This window comes from Mus pahari, chromosome 14 (assembly GCF_900095145.1).
Source record: "Mus pahari chromosome 14, PAHARI_EIJ_v1.1, whole genome shotgun sequence".
NCBI classification, from domain to species: domain Eukaryota; kingdom Metazoa; phylum Chordata; class Mammalia; order Rodentia; family Muridae; genus Mus; species Mus pahari.
The window spans coordinates 85,608,686-85,624,973 of record NC_034603.1 but is presented as its reverse complement, the minus strand read 5'-3'; the positions used below and the strand labels follow the sequence as shown (position 1 = coordinate 85,624,973).

The following is a 16,288-nucleotide window of genomic DNA, read 5'->3' as shown; positions in this document are numbered from 1 at the left end:
GACGCAGAGTCCAACCCCCAAGGCTTCGGAGCTGGATCGCACAAGACTCAACATCTCATTTTTCACGTCGGATAATTTATTTCTGAGCGATTATATCCACCAGAGGGGCCTAGGCTTAAATGCCGGCAGATTAATTTTCCTGCGCAGGAGCCAGCGTTGCCGGGACTGGGGGCTGTGCTCCTGGGAAGTGAGGTTGCGCTGCTCTACCTCACGCCATGGCTCCGCTAAGCCCCTTTCCCTCTAATTGCTTGCTCACCAGACTGTGAGGGAATAATTGCCACTATAAATTTTCTCTCCTCTGCATAAAATATTTGAAGGGACCAGCACTTTTAAAAGCATGCTCTGTACCATGAGGAAGCAGGGCATTCGGGAATTGCTGCCCTGCTCCCCACTGACTGCACTCCAGTCACACAGGACCCTGGCTGGGCGTGGGTGAGCCAAGGCTCCCGGGACAGATTCTGGATGACAAACCAGAGAAAAGCCAGCATAGCTCCAGGTGCTCTCCCCACCCCCATCCTGCACAAGGCTGGCAGGGCCATGCCAGGATACAGTAGTAGCCTGGGCTTTACCAGAGGCCCTGCCCTGCACCCTGTCTATGTGAGAGCTGGTAGAACCACACGGAAGAGGGCAGAATGTTCCCAATCTTGGGCTCTAGGTCCTCACCTTTATATTTCACTCAAGAGGAACAGGGTGCCCAGGAAATTAAGGAAGATGGGGGTGAGAGAGTAGCACCCAGCTCATACAGGCAGGAGTCTCTCTCCTTGCCCCACAATCAGGAATCTGAGGAAACCCCATCCATCCAGTCCCTACATCGCGGAAGATGGCAACAGGCTGCTCTGCCATCTTGCAGCCTCTCCCCACACTACAGCATGAGGGCCACAGGTCAGACCGCAGAGCTGTGTCACAGAAAGGATGAAAGTTCTACTGTGCCCTGAGCACGAAGCACTAGGAGAAACGGGGAAAGCGGTGGGATCATCACCCAGATGCAGACACACAGCAGGAAGTCCCCCCCCCTCCCGCAGTCTAGTGTCAGCAGGGCTTCGGTACAGCTAAGGATGCCACTGTACCTGGAAGCAGGCAAAGCTCACCTGCCTCTTGGGGGACATGAGATAGTGGCTGGCACCCTCATATCGCACAGGTGAGGAACTTGGGCTTCCCTGGGACAGTCAGCTGCCAGAGCCACCATCCATACAGTGTGACATGTGACTGGCCCACCTTATACAGGTAGGGGTGTGGTGCCAGGAGTCACCTGATGGTGCTCCTGGTCCTGGGGAACACCACTCCAGCTACTCCTTGAGCACCCCTAACTCCCACTCCTCCCCCAACTGTCCTCTCAGTCTTCAGGGAGCCTTACTGCCTGCCACCCGAGTGGTTTGCCTCTGATTGTCAAAGCTACAGGATAAACGGCCGCCATTCTCAAAAGAAGCATCTTTTCAGCCTAGGAGAAATAGCCTTTATGGAATTTTCTAGAAAAAACCTCAAAGTTTCTCCTTCTCCCTTGAGAACCACATTGCACGGAGAGTATTACAGAAGGGTGTGGGTGCTAGGTAACTCGCCTAGCACCGGTGGGGCAGAGCTTCCTGAGATCACAGCCAGAACCTGGAGACCTCGTCTCCTGGGGATCCGGCTGTCCTCAGCAGTCCACGCAGCCTTAGGCGGCTGGCCAAGAGGAAACCTCCAGTCTTGAGGTGGGCGAGGAGATGCTGTGCTCTGGAGTGGGCTCACTGAGGGACCGAGAAGAGCAGGACCGCCTTTCCCCACTCAGCCTGGGGCACCAGGAAACCCTCCCTGGGGACAGGCTCCACCAGGAACTCCACACGACCATCCTGCCCAAATCCTGCAGCCTCCACAGCCAAGTCCACCACACGGTACTGGTTGGCGAAAGCCAGGCCCAGGAATGTGGGCTTCTCTGTCTCTGGGGACTCTGTCACAGAGCTGCTTCCTGTCCGTTTCCAGCAGTGAATCCGGAAGCAGCGGGCTCGGGGCAGCAGGTAGGACCAGTGCAGGGTGCAGCTGAGGAGGAGCCGGGTAGGGAGACCCTCAGACCCAGTGATCAGAGGAAGCCATCGTATCTGAGAAACGGTGACATTCTGCACCCGGGGCAGAGGGGCCAGAAGGCTGCTGGCATCAACCACCTGGTAAGAGAGAGAAGGTTCACCTGGCTGAATGCCCAGGGAGGACATAAAGGACATCCCCTCACACCTACTCCTCAGTGCTCCATCTACCCCTCCTCCACCCAGTCCTCCCTAGGCGCCCAGACACTCCCCACCCATCCCTTCTCCCACATACACACCTGGATCTCTCCAAGGCGACAGATAAAGCTCTTCTCCTCCCGGCTGCCTGGCGGCCGTGAGAAGCTCACCAAGAGGTCCTGGAGCAGGCACCCACGAAGGTTTACCTCATAGCAGCTGAAAGAGTACACAGGCTGCTCGCAAGCTGGCTGGGCGAGGGCCCTAGCCACAGCATGAAGGGGAAGCATCCCAAGGGTACCCCAGGTCACAGGGACCAGGATTACAGCAGGTCCCTGCAAGGAGTGTCCTTGTCTGTCTCACTGCTACCAAACCCTGGAGGGTCAAACCCAGGCCTCCCCTTCTCTCACTTCTGGGATTTCTCAGTGTGGACTCTAAGTTTCCCCATGTGTGCTCACTGCTTTATGGGACTTGCCAGGAGAGGGACTCACCGTTGAATCCAGCCCCCACTGAGCTGCTGGCCACAACTGCTGACCCATCTGGCCAGCCTGGTGGGGGGTACCCGGAGGGGTCTGGGGCTGTGCCGTGAGCCAGTTTCTGCTGGAAGACATGGGCTTCAGAAAGGAGAATCCAAAAGGAAAACCCAAGAGGGGCAGGATGTGGCAGGGGAGGGTGTCTAGGTAAGACCCCTAGTGGGGCAGTGGGGGGTAGGGGTCAGGGCCTTCTCCACCTCTCTTCCGTGAAGTCGCCCAGCCTCTCACCATTTAACACCAACATGCCACCCACATGACAGCTGCTGGCATCCCCCGTTGTGAGCTCCAAAGCCACCTGGACATCTGTTGAGCCTTCAAACTTGTACACCATGGACAGGAAAACCTTGGGTGGCACTGGGACGTGCAGAGAGAACAGCCTGGAGGAGGGGAGCTTGATAAGAGGTGGAAGAGGTCCTCGCCGAGTCCCTCCCTGCCTGGCTCAGAGTGGGGTGGTGAAAGCCACGTACCAGGCCCTGCTGGGGCTTGGCCGTTTCTACGGCCAGACTGCTGTAGACTGGAAGGTCCTGGTTCTCATTTCTTCCTGGGCACCATCTAAGGCAGCCGTATGCCAGGAAGTACTACTCAGTGGGCAGCCTCAGACTCCTGCCTGGCACTGCACTCAGCTATCACAGCTGGGTAACACTTCAGAAAGCTACAAGGGCACTGTGCAGTGTGTTTCGCCACAATGTAAAAGAAGCCATCTGAGATCTAACGCCTGTCCTCACTCCGCTCCTGCGGACCCTACCCTCTCTGCCTAATCAGCTGCAGACGCGGAGGGCAGAAGGCAGAGACCCACACACCTCGTCCGGCCGTCACTCACCCACCTCACAGCTACGCTGTCAACCTCGGACGGGATCAGGCCTCGGAGCAGCAGAGAGCTGCCCCCGTGCCAGGCATCAGTCAGGCAGCAGTGCGTCTTCACCCAGCCCCGACTGTCACCAGCCAGCTTATGTTCACCAAAGAGGGGCTGTGTCTCCTGGGCGCTAGGGTGGTACCAGGGCCCCACTGCTTGCTCCTGAAGAAAGAGGAAAAGTGGCAACTGGGACAAGGGCAGTGGCCTCTGCAGAGGCAGGCGGCAGGAGTGCACAGGGCGGGTAGGGACAGCCATATATAGTTCTCCTGCGCACACCCTTTGGCCCCTTCCACCCATCCTAGGCAGAGACCAGACATAGAGACCATGACCTACATACCTTGCCATAGCAGACTCTTCGAGTACCCAGGCCCAGGCAGAAAGAGGTGACGAAGGGCAGGGAGCAGATACTGTGTGTGGGCAGGAAGCGCTCCAGCAGTCTCCAGAACCTAAAGGGGGCAAGAGGGAGTCAGGGTGGGGGGCCAGTCCACACCCTTGCAGCCCTGTGTGGAACTGGTTGGATCTCTAAGAGGGGCCATCCAGGCAGCCCGTGGCACTCAGCTAGGGACAGGTCAGGGGTCATCTGCCGGAAGCTGTTCTTACCTTCTGCTCCCTCCTCCCTGTCTGGTCTCCAGAATTGTCCCAGGGAGCTGCCAGGGTGGCCACTTTGTTCTCATTTGCTCCCCCTTGTCCCCAGACACTACCCCACTGGAGAGCAGAGACATCCTCTCTCCTGCCAGCCCAAGCCAAAGCTCCTGGGGACTCACTTGTCCTGGTTCTGAAAGAAGTCGCTCTTCTCCAGACACTCATACACCCACCCAGGAGCAAACAGCGCCGCCGAGAAGCCGTGCTTGCGGATCAGCTCCAGGGACTGGGGAGACAGAAACCAGGGAGGTGCTGAACATTGGGACCGGAGTCCAGACGGGCTTCCTGGATGCCAGGCCACAGGCAAGGCTCTCCAGGGCAGAGCCAGTGAGGAGAAGTTCTCCCTCACAGCTCCAGGCAGAGGGTCTTGGGCTTCATCCCTGGTGTCTCACAAGCCAGCTAGAGCTGGGTACTGGAGAGGCAGCTGAAGGAAAGCAGGGCGGGCTCAACCATGAAGGAGCCTGTCTTGGCGGACAGAGCAGGGAAGTGTGAGTTCACTGTGACTCTCTCTGTCCTGTCTCCTCTCTGCAGACACCTCTGGGTTGCCTCACTAGAATCAGAGGGTAGAGAATCTGCGGCTCCTGGGTCATTAAGAGTGTGCTGCTTAGCTTGGCACGCATGGAAGGAATCAGCTAGGAAGGGAGTCTCACTGAGAGATGGTCTGCACGGGGTCCACCTGCGTGCGGGAAGGCCTGGGTGTGATACTAGCCTTGTTACTTGATGTAGGGAAGACCTAGCCCCTTGTAGGCGGTACCATTCCCTAGGCTGGGTGGTCCTGAACCGTATAAAAGAGGAAAAGCTGGGCATGGTGATCTTTAACCATCAGAGACGGGGAGAGCAAGGGCAGCCTGGTCTACACAGCAAGTTCCAGGGCAGCCATGTCTACAAAGAGAGACCCCGTCTCAAAAATTAAGAGAGAAGGGAAAGAAAGCTAGCTGAGAACAAGCAGGCACCCGTGTCATTTCCCATGGGTCCTGACTGCTGTGATAGCTGCCTTTCCTTCCCTCTACACTGACGCACTGTAACCTGAGATTAAACCCCGTGTCACCTGCTACACTGTGTCAGGGTGTTTTATCACAACAGAAGTGAAACCCGGGCACTGGATTAAGTGATTCATCTACAGCTTCCTCATGACTGAGAGCCCTGCACCTAGGGGAAAGGCAGGACTGACAGACAGGAACGGAGTCTGCTCTCACCTCTCCTTCCCTCCTACCCCTCCCTCTCCTGAGACCACTTGCTTCACCTCTGCCCACTACAGCCCACCACCCCCCTGCATGCCCCCTATGTCTGCCAAGTGACATGAAAGGTCACTCAGTGTGCTCCGAGGCGTGTGCACGTAGCCCAGGAGGAAGTCTGTGCCTATGGGAAATGATGCATGGGTGGGGACGGGATCCTTGCCCGTGACCGGAGGGGTAGCTGGGAGAGACGCAGGACAGGTCCTGGGAGCACCAGGGTGCCCTGGTTTCCTTTGAGGTACTAGTGAGAATGGAAGATCCCCAAAGCAGAAGCCACAGAGGGCATGCAGACCAGACCAGTAGCCCTGATGCGAAAGGCCACCGCCTACCTTGTCAGTATCGAAACGGCCTCCGACCACATTGCTCCGAGCAAACACATCCACGCCCACGTACACGTCAGCCAGGCGCTCCCCAGCCTGTGCTACCATCCGCTGCAGGTGGTCCTCCCGCCAGTTATAGTTGGTAAAGAAGCCATCGCAGGAGTCAAAGAAGACCCTAAGAGGTGGCAAGGACCAGCTGAGACCAGGCCCAGATGGATGGGGCACCTAGCTGCGGTCAGCCTTCCTGACGCTCACAGGCACACATCGCCCAGGGACCGGGGCTGCCCAGTGGGGAGTGGTCCCACCCGGGATGCCCACATGGGATGCCCATAGCCTGGACAGCTCATCTTCCTGCACAGCCACCCTATGCTTACCGATTCTGTTCATTCAGTTCATCCTGCCACTTGAGCTGCCCGCTCTGTACCACACTGTCATACCACAGCACCAGACCTCCGGGGACCTGCTGATGGAGCTGTTTGGTCAGGTACTGGAGAAATAAAGGAGTGTTCCTCACGGCAGCTGGCTGCAAGAGAGGAAGGGAGATGAGACCTTTGTGAGGCTGGGCATGGCTGTCATGAGAAATGACCCAGTATAGCAGACATGTTTCATGACCATTAGGGAGGACCTAGTCATCCTTGCTGGACAGGAAAGACCATAGCCCAGAACTCAGGAAAAGATAAAAAAAAAAGGGGGGGGGGAGGAGCCACACAAGCCCAAAGCAGAGATGGGGGAAAGGGTGTGGGCACTGAGGAAGAAGCTGAAGAAGGCACACCAGAGGAGCTCGCAAACTAGCTGGGCTCTTCTTTCCCAGCAGCAGGTCCTCACTGGGATGTGAGAAATGCTGCTATGGCCTGGGGGCTGGGTACGGGGCAAGAGGGGCCAAGCAAAGGGGTAGGAGTAAAGCAAGGGGTCAGGTCAGGAGAAACAAGCAAAGAGGAATTTGCAAAGCAAGGGGTGAGGGGGACTAGACCCCACTGAAACGCTCACACTCAGGGAGTTCTCGATGTTGATGAGCCAGCCGTCAAAACGAAAGAACTGAGCAATTTGCACCAGCCGATCGGCCACGGCCTGGAAGGAGGGTTCATCCCCGGCCAGGAAGGCTTCGCAGAGCCTGCCACCCTCTTGCCACTCTGTGATGAAGGTCCCTGTGAGACAAGAGGTAGAAACGGCTGCACAGATGGCTCTCTTCTGACCCAGGGCTCGGACAAGTGTGCTTCCGGGACACCAGGACTATAGGGAAATGTGACATTCAGTGAGTGATCCTTTGGGATGTGGTCACAGAGGGTTCAGAACAAAGCTGGAGACACACTGACTGACCCAGTGGTTGGCAAACTACGGCCTCGGGCCAGACCCAGCCACCGCTCAGGTGAGCACTGCTTTCCTGGGACACCGCAGGCCCCTCTGAATACCCATCATCTACGGCTGCTCTTTTGCTGATTACCACCACCCTGACCAATGGCCTACACACTAAAACCATAGATACCATCTGGTCCTCTCTGGGAAAGTGTGCAGACACCCATCCGAACCCACAGACACTGCTACCGCTCAATTACAGGACCACCCAACAGGTACGCTAACCACCTGGCTCTTACCCAGCACGCAGACCCCATGCCTGTGTGCGGCATTGGTCCAGCACACTGGGGGGATGGTGACCGTGTGGTGGCTGAAGTACACAAAGATGTCGATATACTGCCAGTGGTAGAAGGAGTATGGGTTCTGCACCTCTGAGCCCTGAATGAACCTGGTGAAGACATGGAATAGTCGGGCCCCAGGACACAGAATCAGGACACAGTGATTGCTTGTGGATTAGAATTGTCTCAAATGCTGTTCTTCAGTTATGGTCACTGGCTCTGACCGAAGCCTGCTATGTGAGACCTTGTGGGGAAGAGTGAAGGCAGGAACAACCTGAGGCTCTTCTGTCAAGAGCAGTCAGGAGTGGGAACTGGGTGTCTGAGTCAGGGTTTCTATTCCTACACAAACATCATGACCAAGAAGCAAGTTGGGGAGGAAAGGGTTTATTCAGCTGACACTTCCATACTGCTGTTCATCACCAAAGGAAGTCAGGACTGGAACTCAAGCAGGTCAGGAAGCAGGAGCTGATGCAGAGGCCATGGAGGGATGCTGCTTACTGGCTTGCTCCACTGGCTTGCTAGGCCTTCTCTCTTATAGAACCCAGGGATGGCTCCACCCACAAGAGACCCTTCCCCCTTGATCACTAATTGAGAAAATGCCTTACAGCTGGATCTCGTGGAGGCATTTCCCCAACTGAAGCTCCTTTCTCTGTAATAACTCCAGCCTGTGTCAAGTTGACACACAAAACCAGGTGAGGGTCAGTCAATAAAATGCTTGCCTTGGATGACTTCTATACCCAGAACGGATTTAAAACTAAAAAAATTAGGGCTGGAGTGATGGCTCGGTGGTTAAGAGCACTGACTGCTTTCCCAGAGGTCCTGAGTTCAAATCCCAGCAACCACATGTTGGCTCACAACCATCTGGAATGGGACCTGATGCCCTCTTCTGATGTGTCTGAAGACAGCGACAGCGTACTCAAATATATAAAATAAATATATCTTTTTATGGTGGAGCTTGCTTCCATCCCTGGCTGGGCTAGCCTCGAATACTTGGTGAGTTCCAGCCTTGTGAGGAAGCATGTCTCAAGGTAGACAGCATCAGAGGTGCAATAGCCAAGGCTGACCTCTGGCCCCCACACTCACTCACGCGCACTCACTCACAGACACACAAAGAGGCAGTCAGGAGCACGCTGGACATGGTGGCACCTGAGGCAGGGTGACTGGAGTTAGGAGCCATCTGAGCTACATAGTGAATTCTATGCCAGACCAAACTACACAGCAAAACCCAGTCTCTAAAATAAATCGCGGCGTGTTTGGGGAGGGAAGCTCATTCACCGACCAGGGAGTTAGCACAGGCCACAGGACTGCACAGACAGCATGTGGCCTCTATGAGCAGATGAAGGCGCGCACAGGAAGCAGGAAGGCTGAGCTCACACAGGCCCTGTCTCTGGCTTCCTGTCCCTGCACAGGGTCACCGCTGCCCTCAGGGCTGTGTCCCTGGGTCTACAGGTTGGTCACACCCCTGGCTGGGCAACTGGGTCTGACTCAGCTTCCCATCAATCATCCTGTCCGAGAGTGTTCAATAGATGTTAAAAAATGTCTCCTAGCTAGCCTGTGCATAGCTGGGAGAGCGAGGGGACAGAGAGCACAGGAAGCCAGGACAAGAGGCCCAAACCAGGACAGAGCCTAGGGGAAGCGCAACAGACAAATCAGATGAGGATGAGGCTGCTGGGCCAGGGGGTGATTCTTTTCAGGGGCAGCCTGAGGGACTAGCTGTCTGCAGCTAAAACAGATGAGAGCTCGCCAAATTCCATATTGCTTCTGCCACCGGAAGGTTAACCTGGACCGAGTTTCTCTCCCCGAGGTGTCAGAGGCCCATCTGGAACCTGCTTCCATAACTCCGTCCAGAGTTCTAGGACTGCTCTCCACCCTCTTCCATCCGGGATGGCCAGTAATAAGACCAGCACAGTGCCAGAGCCTCACCTGTCCTCCAGGTAACCGCCCATCATGTCGTGGCACAGCAGGGTCCGGGGCCTGGGGCTGCTGAGTGGAGGCTGGCGACACTCCAGGGGTTCCAGGGCTACATTGAAGCCATCCTCCATGAGTGGGGTCCAGGCCAGGATCTCCTCCAGCGTCGACAGGTAGAAGCTGATAGGTCTGGTAGTATCCTTGTCATAATATCTAGCTGGCCCACGGAGGGAACCGTAAGGGATGATGGAAATCAGGGGACTCAAGCATACTCTTTGACTCTGACAGAGAGGGGAGTGGGGGCTGCGATGGCCAGGAAGGGACATTAGTGGGAACTTTGGTCACCTCACCTGGTAAAGGATCCGGAGTGAAACTGACCACATCTCTAAAGACTGCTTCCTCCTCTTGATCCTCGTTGATCCTAGACAAAGGGTGGGTTTTAAAAGGTAGATTTGCTTTTGTTTTTTTTGACACAGGGTCTTATGTGGCCCAGGTCAGTCTGGAATTGTGTAGTCAAGGGTGACACGAACTTCTGATCTCAGTTCTACCACCTTCTGAGAGCTCTGCCACACCCCCACTTATACTGGTGACTGAAAGAGGGCTCTGCATGTGGTAGGTGAGCACTCTGTCAACTGAGCTATACTTCCAGGCCCCCAAAGGGTAAATAACAGCTGGAAGCAAATGGCTAAATAACACAGGATATGGCTTATAAAATGCACACCAGAGGCAGGCATGGCACCAGAAAAAAAGGGGATCTGGGGTTCCTCTTGTCTATTAGCAGCTAAGGCCTGCTCCTGCTTGGACAGACGCCAATGACAGTCCCGCCCAACAGGTGACAACCCCAAGTTAGACACTTCCTAGAACCACAGGCTTTCTCTGGCCAAGGGATATGATCTTTGAGTGCCAGCAAAATTGAAGACCCCAGGAGGACAGGGTCAGGCTTTGTCTCCTGCCCACATGGGGCAGGGACTCTCACTCATTCCACCCCACCCCCCATCTTCAGCAACTGAAGAATACAAGGAATAACGACATTGGCTTCATGAAGTTGCAAAGTCTGAGTACAGCAAAATCAGAAACTGTTCATTTGTTAATATGTTTCAAGGTATCATTTTAAAAGTAGTGAGGAAACACTATAGTAGCCATTTAGGTACACAGTTATCCAAGCTGGCATTCTTAAAAGCCCCCAGGGCCTGAGGCCATCAGGAGTGACTTGAGTTCCCCCCACAGGTTCTGCCATCAATCACACTGTCCCTCTGCAAGTAAACTGAGGAGCCTTTGGAACTGCAGGGATGGCCAGACAGTAGCAGACTAAAATGGAGATGGCATCTTTTTCTTGTGGTGCTAGGGGCTCAAACCCAGGACTTCCTACATCCTAGGCAAGTGCTCTGCCATGAATCTATCTCGAGACCTTCCATTTTTATTTTGCAATGCGGCCTCACTACATCAGGTTGGCCTCAAACTTGTTATCCTCTTGCCTCACCCCATCAAGGAGTTGGAATTAAAGGCCTGTGTCATCAGGTCATGCAAAACACCCATCTTTGAAATCTCACTTCCAAAGACTCCTCTTCCAGGTGGCTCCTCCCTGGCTGATTTCTTTATCCTTCAGCTGCACCCAAAGGAACTCAAAGTCATCCCGTCTGCCCCGTCCACCTGTCACCTGAATATCTCTCCAGTAAGAAGGGAAAGACCTTCTTAGGATGACTTCTACCCAGAAATACCTTTCCCATCGGCCAACAACCACCCTAAAGTCTGAATAGCCCATCTGTCTCACTGCTGTGGGTTTAAAAACGAAGCGGGACACATCAAGTTTGTCCTGATACCTTTCCCAGCATCCTACCGACCACGGGGTTACAACCCTGGACCAGAAGGGTATGTCTGTCCACTCCTGCCTTTGTGCCTTTGCCCATTCTGATCCACCTAGTGCAGTACTTCTTGTCCCTAAAGATTCAGTTCAAATATCACCCGAACAGAAAGCCATCCATGTTTGGGATTGCCTAATCTATAGGGCCAAAGGAAGGTGCGGTAGGTAGCCTTGGCGCCAGCCTTCCAGAAAGAGATCCCGATGGGCTGGGACAGGGTCTGTCATAGGTTAGGAACAAGGGAGCTGCTAGCTTGCTCGGGTGGCCCGTCTGCGACCGGGGATGGAAGGATGGAGGGACGCAGGTTTGTCCGCAAGCAACAGCAGTGTCGCGCCGCACGACAGGCAGCATGGCCACCCCAACCAAGCCCAGACCTGGAGCTCAGCCCAGCCGTGCGCACCTCCGCCCCTGCCTCCGCCGCCCCGGCGTCTGCTCCGGCTGGTCCTGCGGCTGCTTCTCCGGGACCGCGGGGCTCCGCTGCCTTGCAGCTCCCCGGGTCAGCACCGACGAGGTCTCCATGACTGTCAGCTACCGCCGACCGCTAAGCCCTCCAGACACCCTACAGCCAATCGCAAGCCTGGGTCTGCCCCTGCCGCAGCTCTCAGCCAATGGTGAGTGTGCAGCACCGCGGTTGGCTCACACCGAGTTCCGGCTAGGATCTGTCAGTGTTCTGAAAGCGGCGGGTGTAGAGCCGGAGTTAAATAACCCGAGAGACTGGGCGGGGCCTGATGGGCGGGGTCTAGGAGAAAGGCGGGGCTGCGTGGATCCTGAGCCCAACCAAGGTTCTAAGAGACCCAAAAAAGTGTTATTTAGCTACGAAGTTTTCTTTCCAGGCAAATGAAACAATCTGTCAGCGACAACCAAGTCAGCACACGGTAGCAATGAGCCCTGGAACTGGGCCACAGAGACTGGTGACCTAGCTTCCCTGGGTCCCTGGATCCCTGGATACCTGGATGGGATCTAATTCCCATCTCCAATTGCTAGGATTACAGGCACCTGTTACCATATTCTGCTTTTTTTCTTTAATTAAAATATAATTACATGAGTTTCCGTTCCCTTTCCTTCCTCCAATCGTTCCTGTGTACCTCATCCAATCTCTCTCAAATTCATGATTTTTATTTCTTTAATTTTTGTCATCTACGTGTATAACCAGCTTAAGGCGGGGCTCGATGGGATGCTATAGCCAGGTATGGTATGATGGGAAACCTAGGAGTAAAGGCAGGTGGAGAGATGGGGGGCAGTGCCGCTGTCCTGGAAGGACCGTTTCCATCTGTCCTGTACAACTTAGACCCTGTAGGGTGGTCAGCACGGTGAGTGTGGATAGTTTCCCCCTGAACACGTTCTTCTCACTCTCAAGCCTGTGTTCTGCAGGAAATAAATCCCCTCAAGTATTCAGGGCCCAGGAAGCTGCATCTGCCAGAGGGCACCATCTTAGTAACTAGGCACAGAAGAGATTCACAGTAACTTTGATGGTCTGTGTTCAGAGCGGTGAGCAGAAATGCCAGAAGATGAGGAAATGGCTTCTCCTCCCTGAGCCCAATACCCCTCTGCAGCTTGCAGCTTCTGGCCCCACGGCAGCTTGCCCAAGCCAAGTTCTCTGGGCCTCTTTATTACTGTTTACAGGCTTTGAGCTTTATGAGGCCCCAAGCATCCATAAACGCCAAGGGTGGGGATGGTGACTAAGGTGGTTGAATATAGGCCCTGGTTACATTGCCTGTTGGCCAGTTGGCCAGGGAAGGGGCGCTGGGGAGCAGGACACTCTGATCTGTGGGACACAGTTGGCAGGACACCTCTTCCCACTGACCCAGGGTGGGGAGGGGAGCTCTGCGTGGGGCTGTGACGGAGAGAAGGTAGCAGGTCACAAGCCCAAACACAGTCATCTACTATAACGCCTTGTGGAGCAAACACAACTATCTTGAAAGCCGTGTAGATGGGCATCGTCCCTCCACCTCCCAACTCCCCACCTCTGTAGTCTAGATGCCCCCATCCGAGACCTGTGCATCGAGGACAGGGTCACGAGTGGGAAGGAAGAACTGGTTGAATTCTCAGTTTAGGGTCTGATGACCAGACCCCCCCACTCCCCACACCTTCTACAAGTGCATGATGGTAGGCCATGTCTTATCATGAGCGAGGGATCAATTTAGAAGACGATAGTAGTGTCATGCCCGGAGGACAGCATCCCATATCACAGCCTAACTCTGTCTCGCCCTTTCCCTCTCAGTTCCCACAATGCTCCAAAGACCAGAAGAAGGAGAAGCATCAAAACTGAGGGCCGTCAGGAGTGGTGGCACACGCCTTTAATCCTAGCACTCAGAAGGCAGAGGCAGGCAGATTTCTGAGTTCGAGGCCAGCCTGGTCTATAAAGTGAGTTCCAGGACAGCCAAGGCTACACAGAGAAACCCTGTCTCGAAAAACAAAAACAAAAAACAAAAAACAAAAAACTGAGGGCCGGTGTGGGAGACCAAGGGTCTTTTGCCCTGGACAAGCACTGCACTTTTCTTGCCTTGCTTTCTGCTGGCTGCCGGGCGAGTGAGGCTCTGATGGGTGGAACTGTGGTTGCCACCTGAGTCTGTGAGAGGGTACAGGATGATAGGACAGAAGCAGCCTCCTGGATCTTCCATAGAGTAGACACAGCTTCAACCTGGACCACTTTGTGCAGGCTCTCCCAGGAGTAAAGGTGCTTAACTGAACCCAGCACATCCTGTGTCTGCGATAGTGGCTGAATCTAAGATGATGTATGAACAACAGTTTCTGGAAAGAAGCTGCATTTTATAAGCAGCTAACTGGTTAACTGGTTAGAACTTCCTTGATTATTGAGAGTTTGGAATGTGGCAGACCTAGGGTCTAATCACAGATTATCTGAGCTATCTTGGTCCCTGGAATAGCCACTGTCCTCCTCTCTGGGACCTAATGTCCTGTGACTATTAGGTAAATCCTTTACAGTGTACAAACAGACCCCCTAGGTCCCACCAACCTGAGCTAAGAATGTCACCGTATAGCATGGGAGACCTATAGCACAGTTCTTATTGTGCTGAATGTACCTATAGCACAGATGTTCTTAATGTGCTAAACATACCTCCCTGATGTCCAACAGTGTATTTGGAAGGTGTCTTGATTTATGACTTCCTTTGTTCTGTTACTACAAAAACTCCATGAAACTGCTACCACACTGAGACATGGAATTTGGGGTGACCTAAATTTGTTCCCAGCCCACGATCATTCCTATCTGGCTCCAGAAATAGCATTTTTTATCCCCCACTGAGGTAAAGGCTGTTGTTAATAACAGATAACACTGGTGTTACAGATAGCCCTGGGGCTAATTATATTTGATGTTAACTCTGTTCTCCGGTGAGTGGTTGAGAACAAGGAATGAGTCAGCACTCAAGTGGTTTCCAGTAAACCTGCTTCCCACCTTAAATTGTAAAATAAAGGAGAGCTGATGATTGGGCAGATAAAAGGGAAGGTGGAGCAGAAAGGGGAGAGAGAATAAGGAGAAAATGGAAGAGGAAGAAAAGCAGAGCAGAAGCACATGGCCTGGAGAAACAGCAAATTCTAAGGGGTCTCATAGATCGGGAAGATGGTAATGTAGTGGTAGATCTGCCCAATCGAGGCACACAGCTTGTACTCATATTAATTGTGTCTTCATTGCCTGGACTTTTTTGGGTTGGAGATTTACCGAAACACACTGGAGTTCCCATTCATAGGTCAACAAGGGCTGGAGACTGTCTTTTCTCATTAACCATCAAAAGAAGGGAGGAGGTTGTTGACCTCTCTGCTTAGATGGGAAGATGTCCTAGGACTCAGAAGCCCAGGAACCACACAGCTCCGAGGTGGGGCAGTGTCCCAGTGCAGGGGCCTTCTTGAGTCACAGGAGCTCAGGAACCACAGAATGCTGAGAAGAAGAAAGGAGGTGCAGCTCCTAGGTGAGGGTCTCCCCTGCTGAGCTCAGGAACCTCAGCCCCACTCCTTCTGCTCCCATTCTCCCTTCTTCCCTTCGTTGCTTATTGTCTTCTTTGGATGGAAATCACATCAGGAAGCAAATCTCATAAAAGAGATTTATTGGAGAGGCCATCCAGAGTGTGGAGGGACAAATCCAGGAGTGGCTGCCTATGTTCCCAGGAGGGAACAGACAGCAGTAGGGAATCGAACAAAGCACAGATCTTAGATAGGGGTTTTGGAAAGGTAGAGCTTTCTAGGATGGAGATTTCCAGGGTGAGTATTGGTGGAATTTCAAGTCCTGAGCTTGGGGGAGCTCAGGGATTGGTGGGTTTTCCTATTCAGGGATTGGTGGCTTTGTTCAGACTTTTCACCTAAAATTAGCATAATCTGGGGAGGATCCTGTTGAGGGGTCAGAGTTGACCTTCTGACAGTTATGACAGTTAGGGAGGTCTTGGGGAAGGGCCTGGCTGATGACACTGGGGAGTGGGGAGGGGGCTGGCCACTTTCCAGCCTTGAGAGTTTACAAAGTTTACAAAGTATATACAAAGTTTCTAAAGGGAGTCCTCTACAGCCACTTGAGTAGTGTGGATATCTCACAGAGGTGTTATAACCAGCTTAAAGTGGGGCTTGAGAAAGAATCTCAACTACAATGGGAAATCTAGGAAGTAAAGGCAGGTCCCGGGAGGATATGGGAGGAATCTTGGAGAGTGGCACTGTCCCTGAGGGACTGTCCCCATCAAGTCTAACTGTATCTGTTAGGGCTATCTGTTTCTTGACTCATTCTGACAAACACAGCCAACTGAAATATTGTAAGTCAGGAAATACAATTAGGGGGCTGAGGGATGGGCATGGATGGGTCCAGTGCTTGCTGGGAAAGTAGAAAGATCTAGGTTTGGATCCCCCAATGCCATGAGAGAGGATGAACGTGCTGGCTAGTGGCTGTGACCACAGTGCCAGGAGGCAGAGGCAGGGCATCCTGGGCTCACTCACTCTCATAGCCATAGTCAGTGAGAAACTTTGTCTCAAAATATAAGTGGAGGGGCTGGAGGGATGGTTCAACAGTTAAGAGTGCTTGGGGTGGGTCAAGGGGAGGGTTGGAGAGATGGCTCAGAGGTTAAAAACACTGATTGCTCTTCTGGAGGTCCTGAGTTCAGATCCCAGCAACCACATAGTGGATCT

At 53.7% G+C, this 16,288-nt stretch overlaps 1 protein-coding gene across 4 annotated transcripts; it reads right to left on the bottom strand.

The window, feature by feature from the left end:
* Nucleotides 1-58: 58 nt before the first annotated feature.
* Engase (endo-beta-N-acetylglucosaminidase) lies at nt 59-11,834 on the bottom strand. Of its 4 annotated transcripts, none has more exons than XM_021213193.2 (14): nt 11,571-11,834; nt 9,662-9,732; nt 9,327-9,528; nt 7,365-7,513; nt 6,760-6,917; nt 6,147-6,295; nt 5,782-5,947; nt 4,340-4,443; nt 3,913-4,021; nt 3,547-3,737; nt 2,951-3,099; nt 2,681-2,786; nt 2,294-2,408; nt 59-2,135 (listed from the first exon to the last, which is right to left on the bottom strand). In XM_021213193.2, exons 1-14 carry the CDS (start codon nt 11,687-11,689, stop codon nt 1,722-1,724), a joined length of 2,202 nt encoding a protein of 733 aa, XP_021068852.1. In that variant the 5' UTR covers nt 11,690-11,834; the 3' UTR covers nt 59-1,721. The 4 variants fall into 4 exon arrangements, with proteins under 4 accessions (XP_021068852.1, XP_021068853.1, XP_029401962.1 ...); XM_021213194.2 differs by having other exon boundaries at nt 9,327-9,524; XM_029546102.1 differs by having other exon boundaries at nt 1,510-2,135; nt 2,681-2,789; nt 11,571-11,800.
* Nucleotides 11,835-16,288: the final 4,454 nt, after the last annotated feature.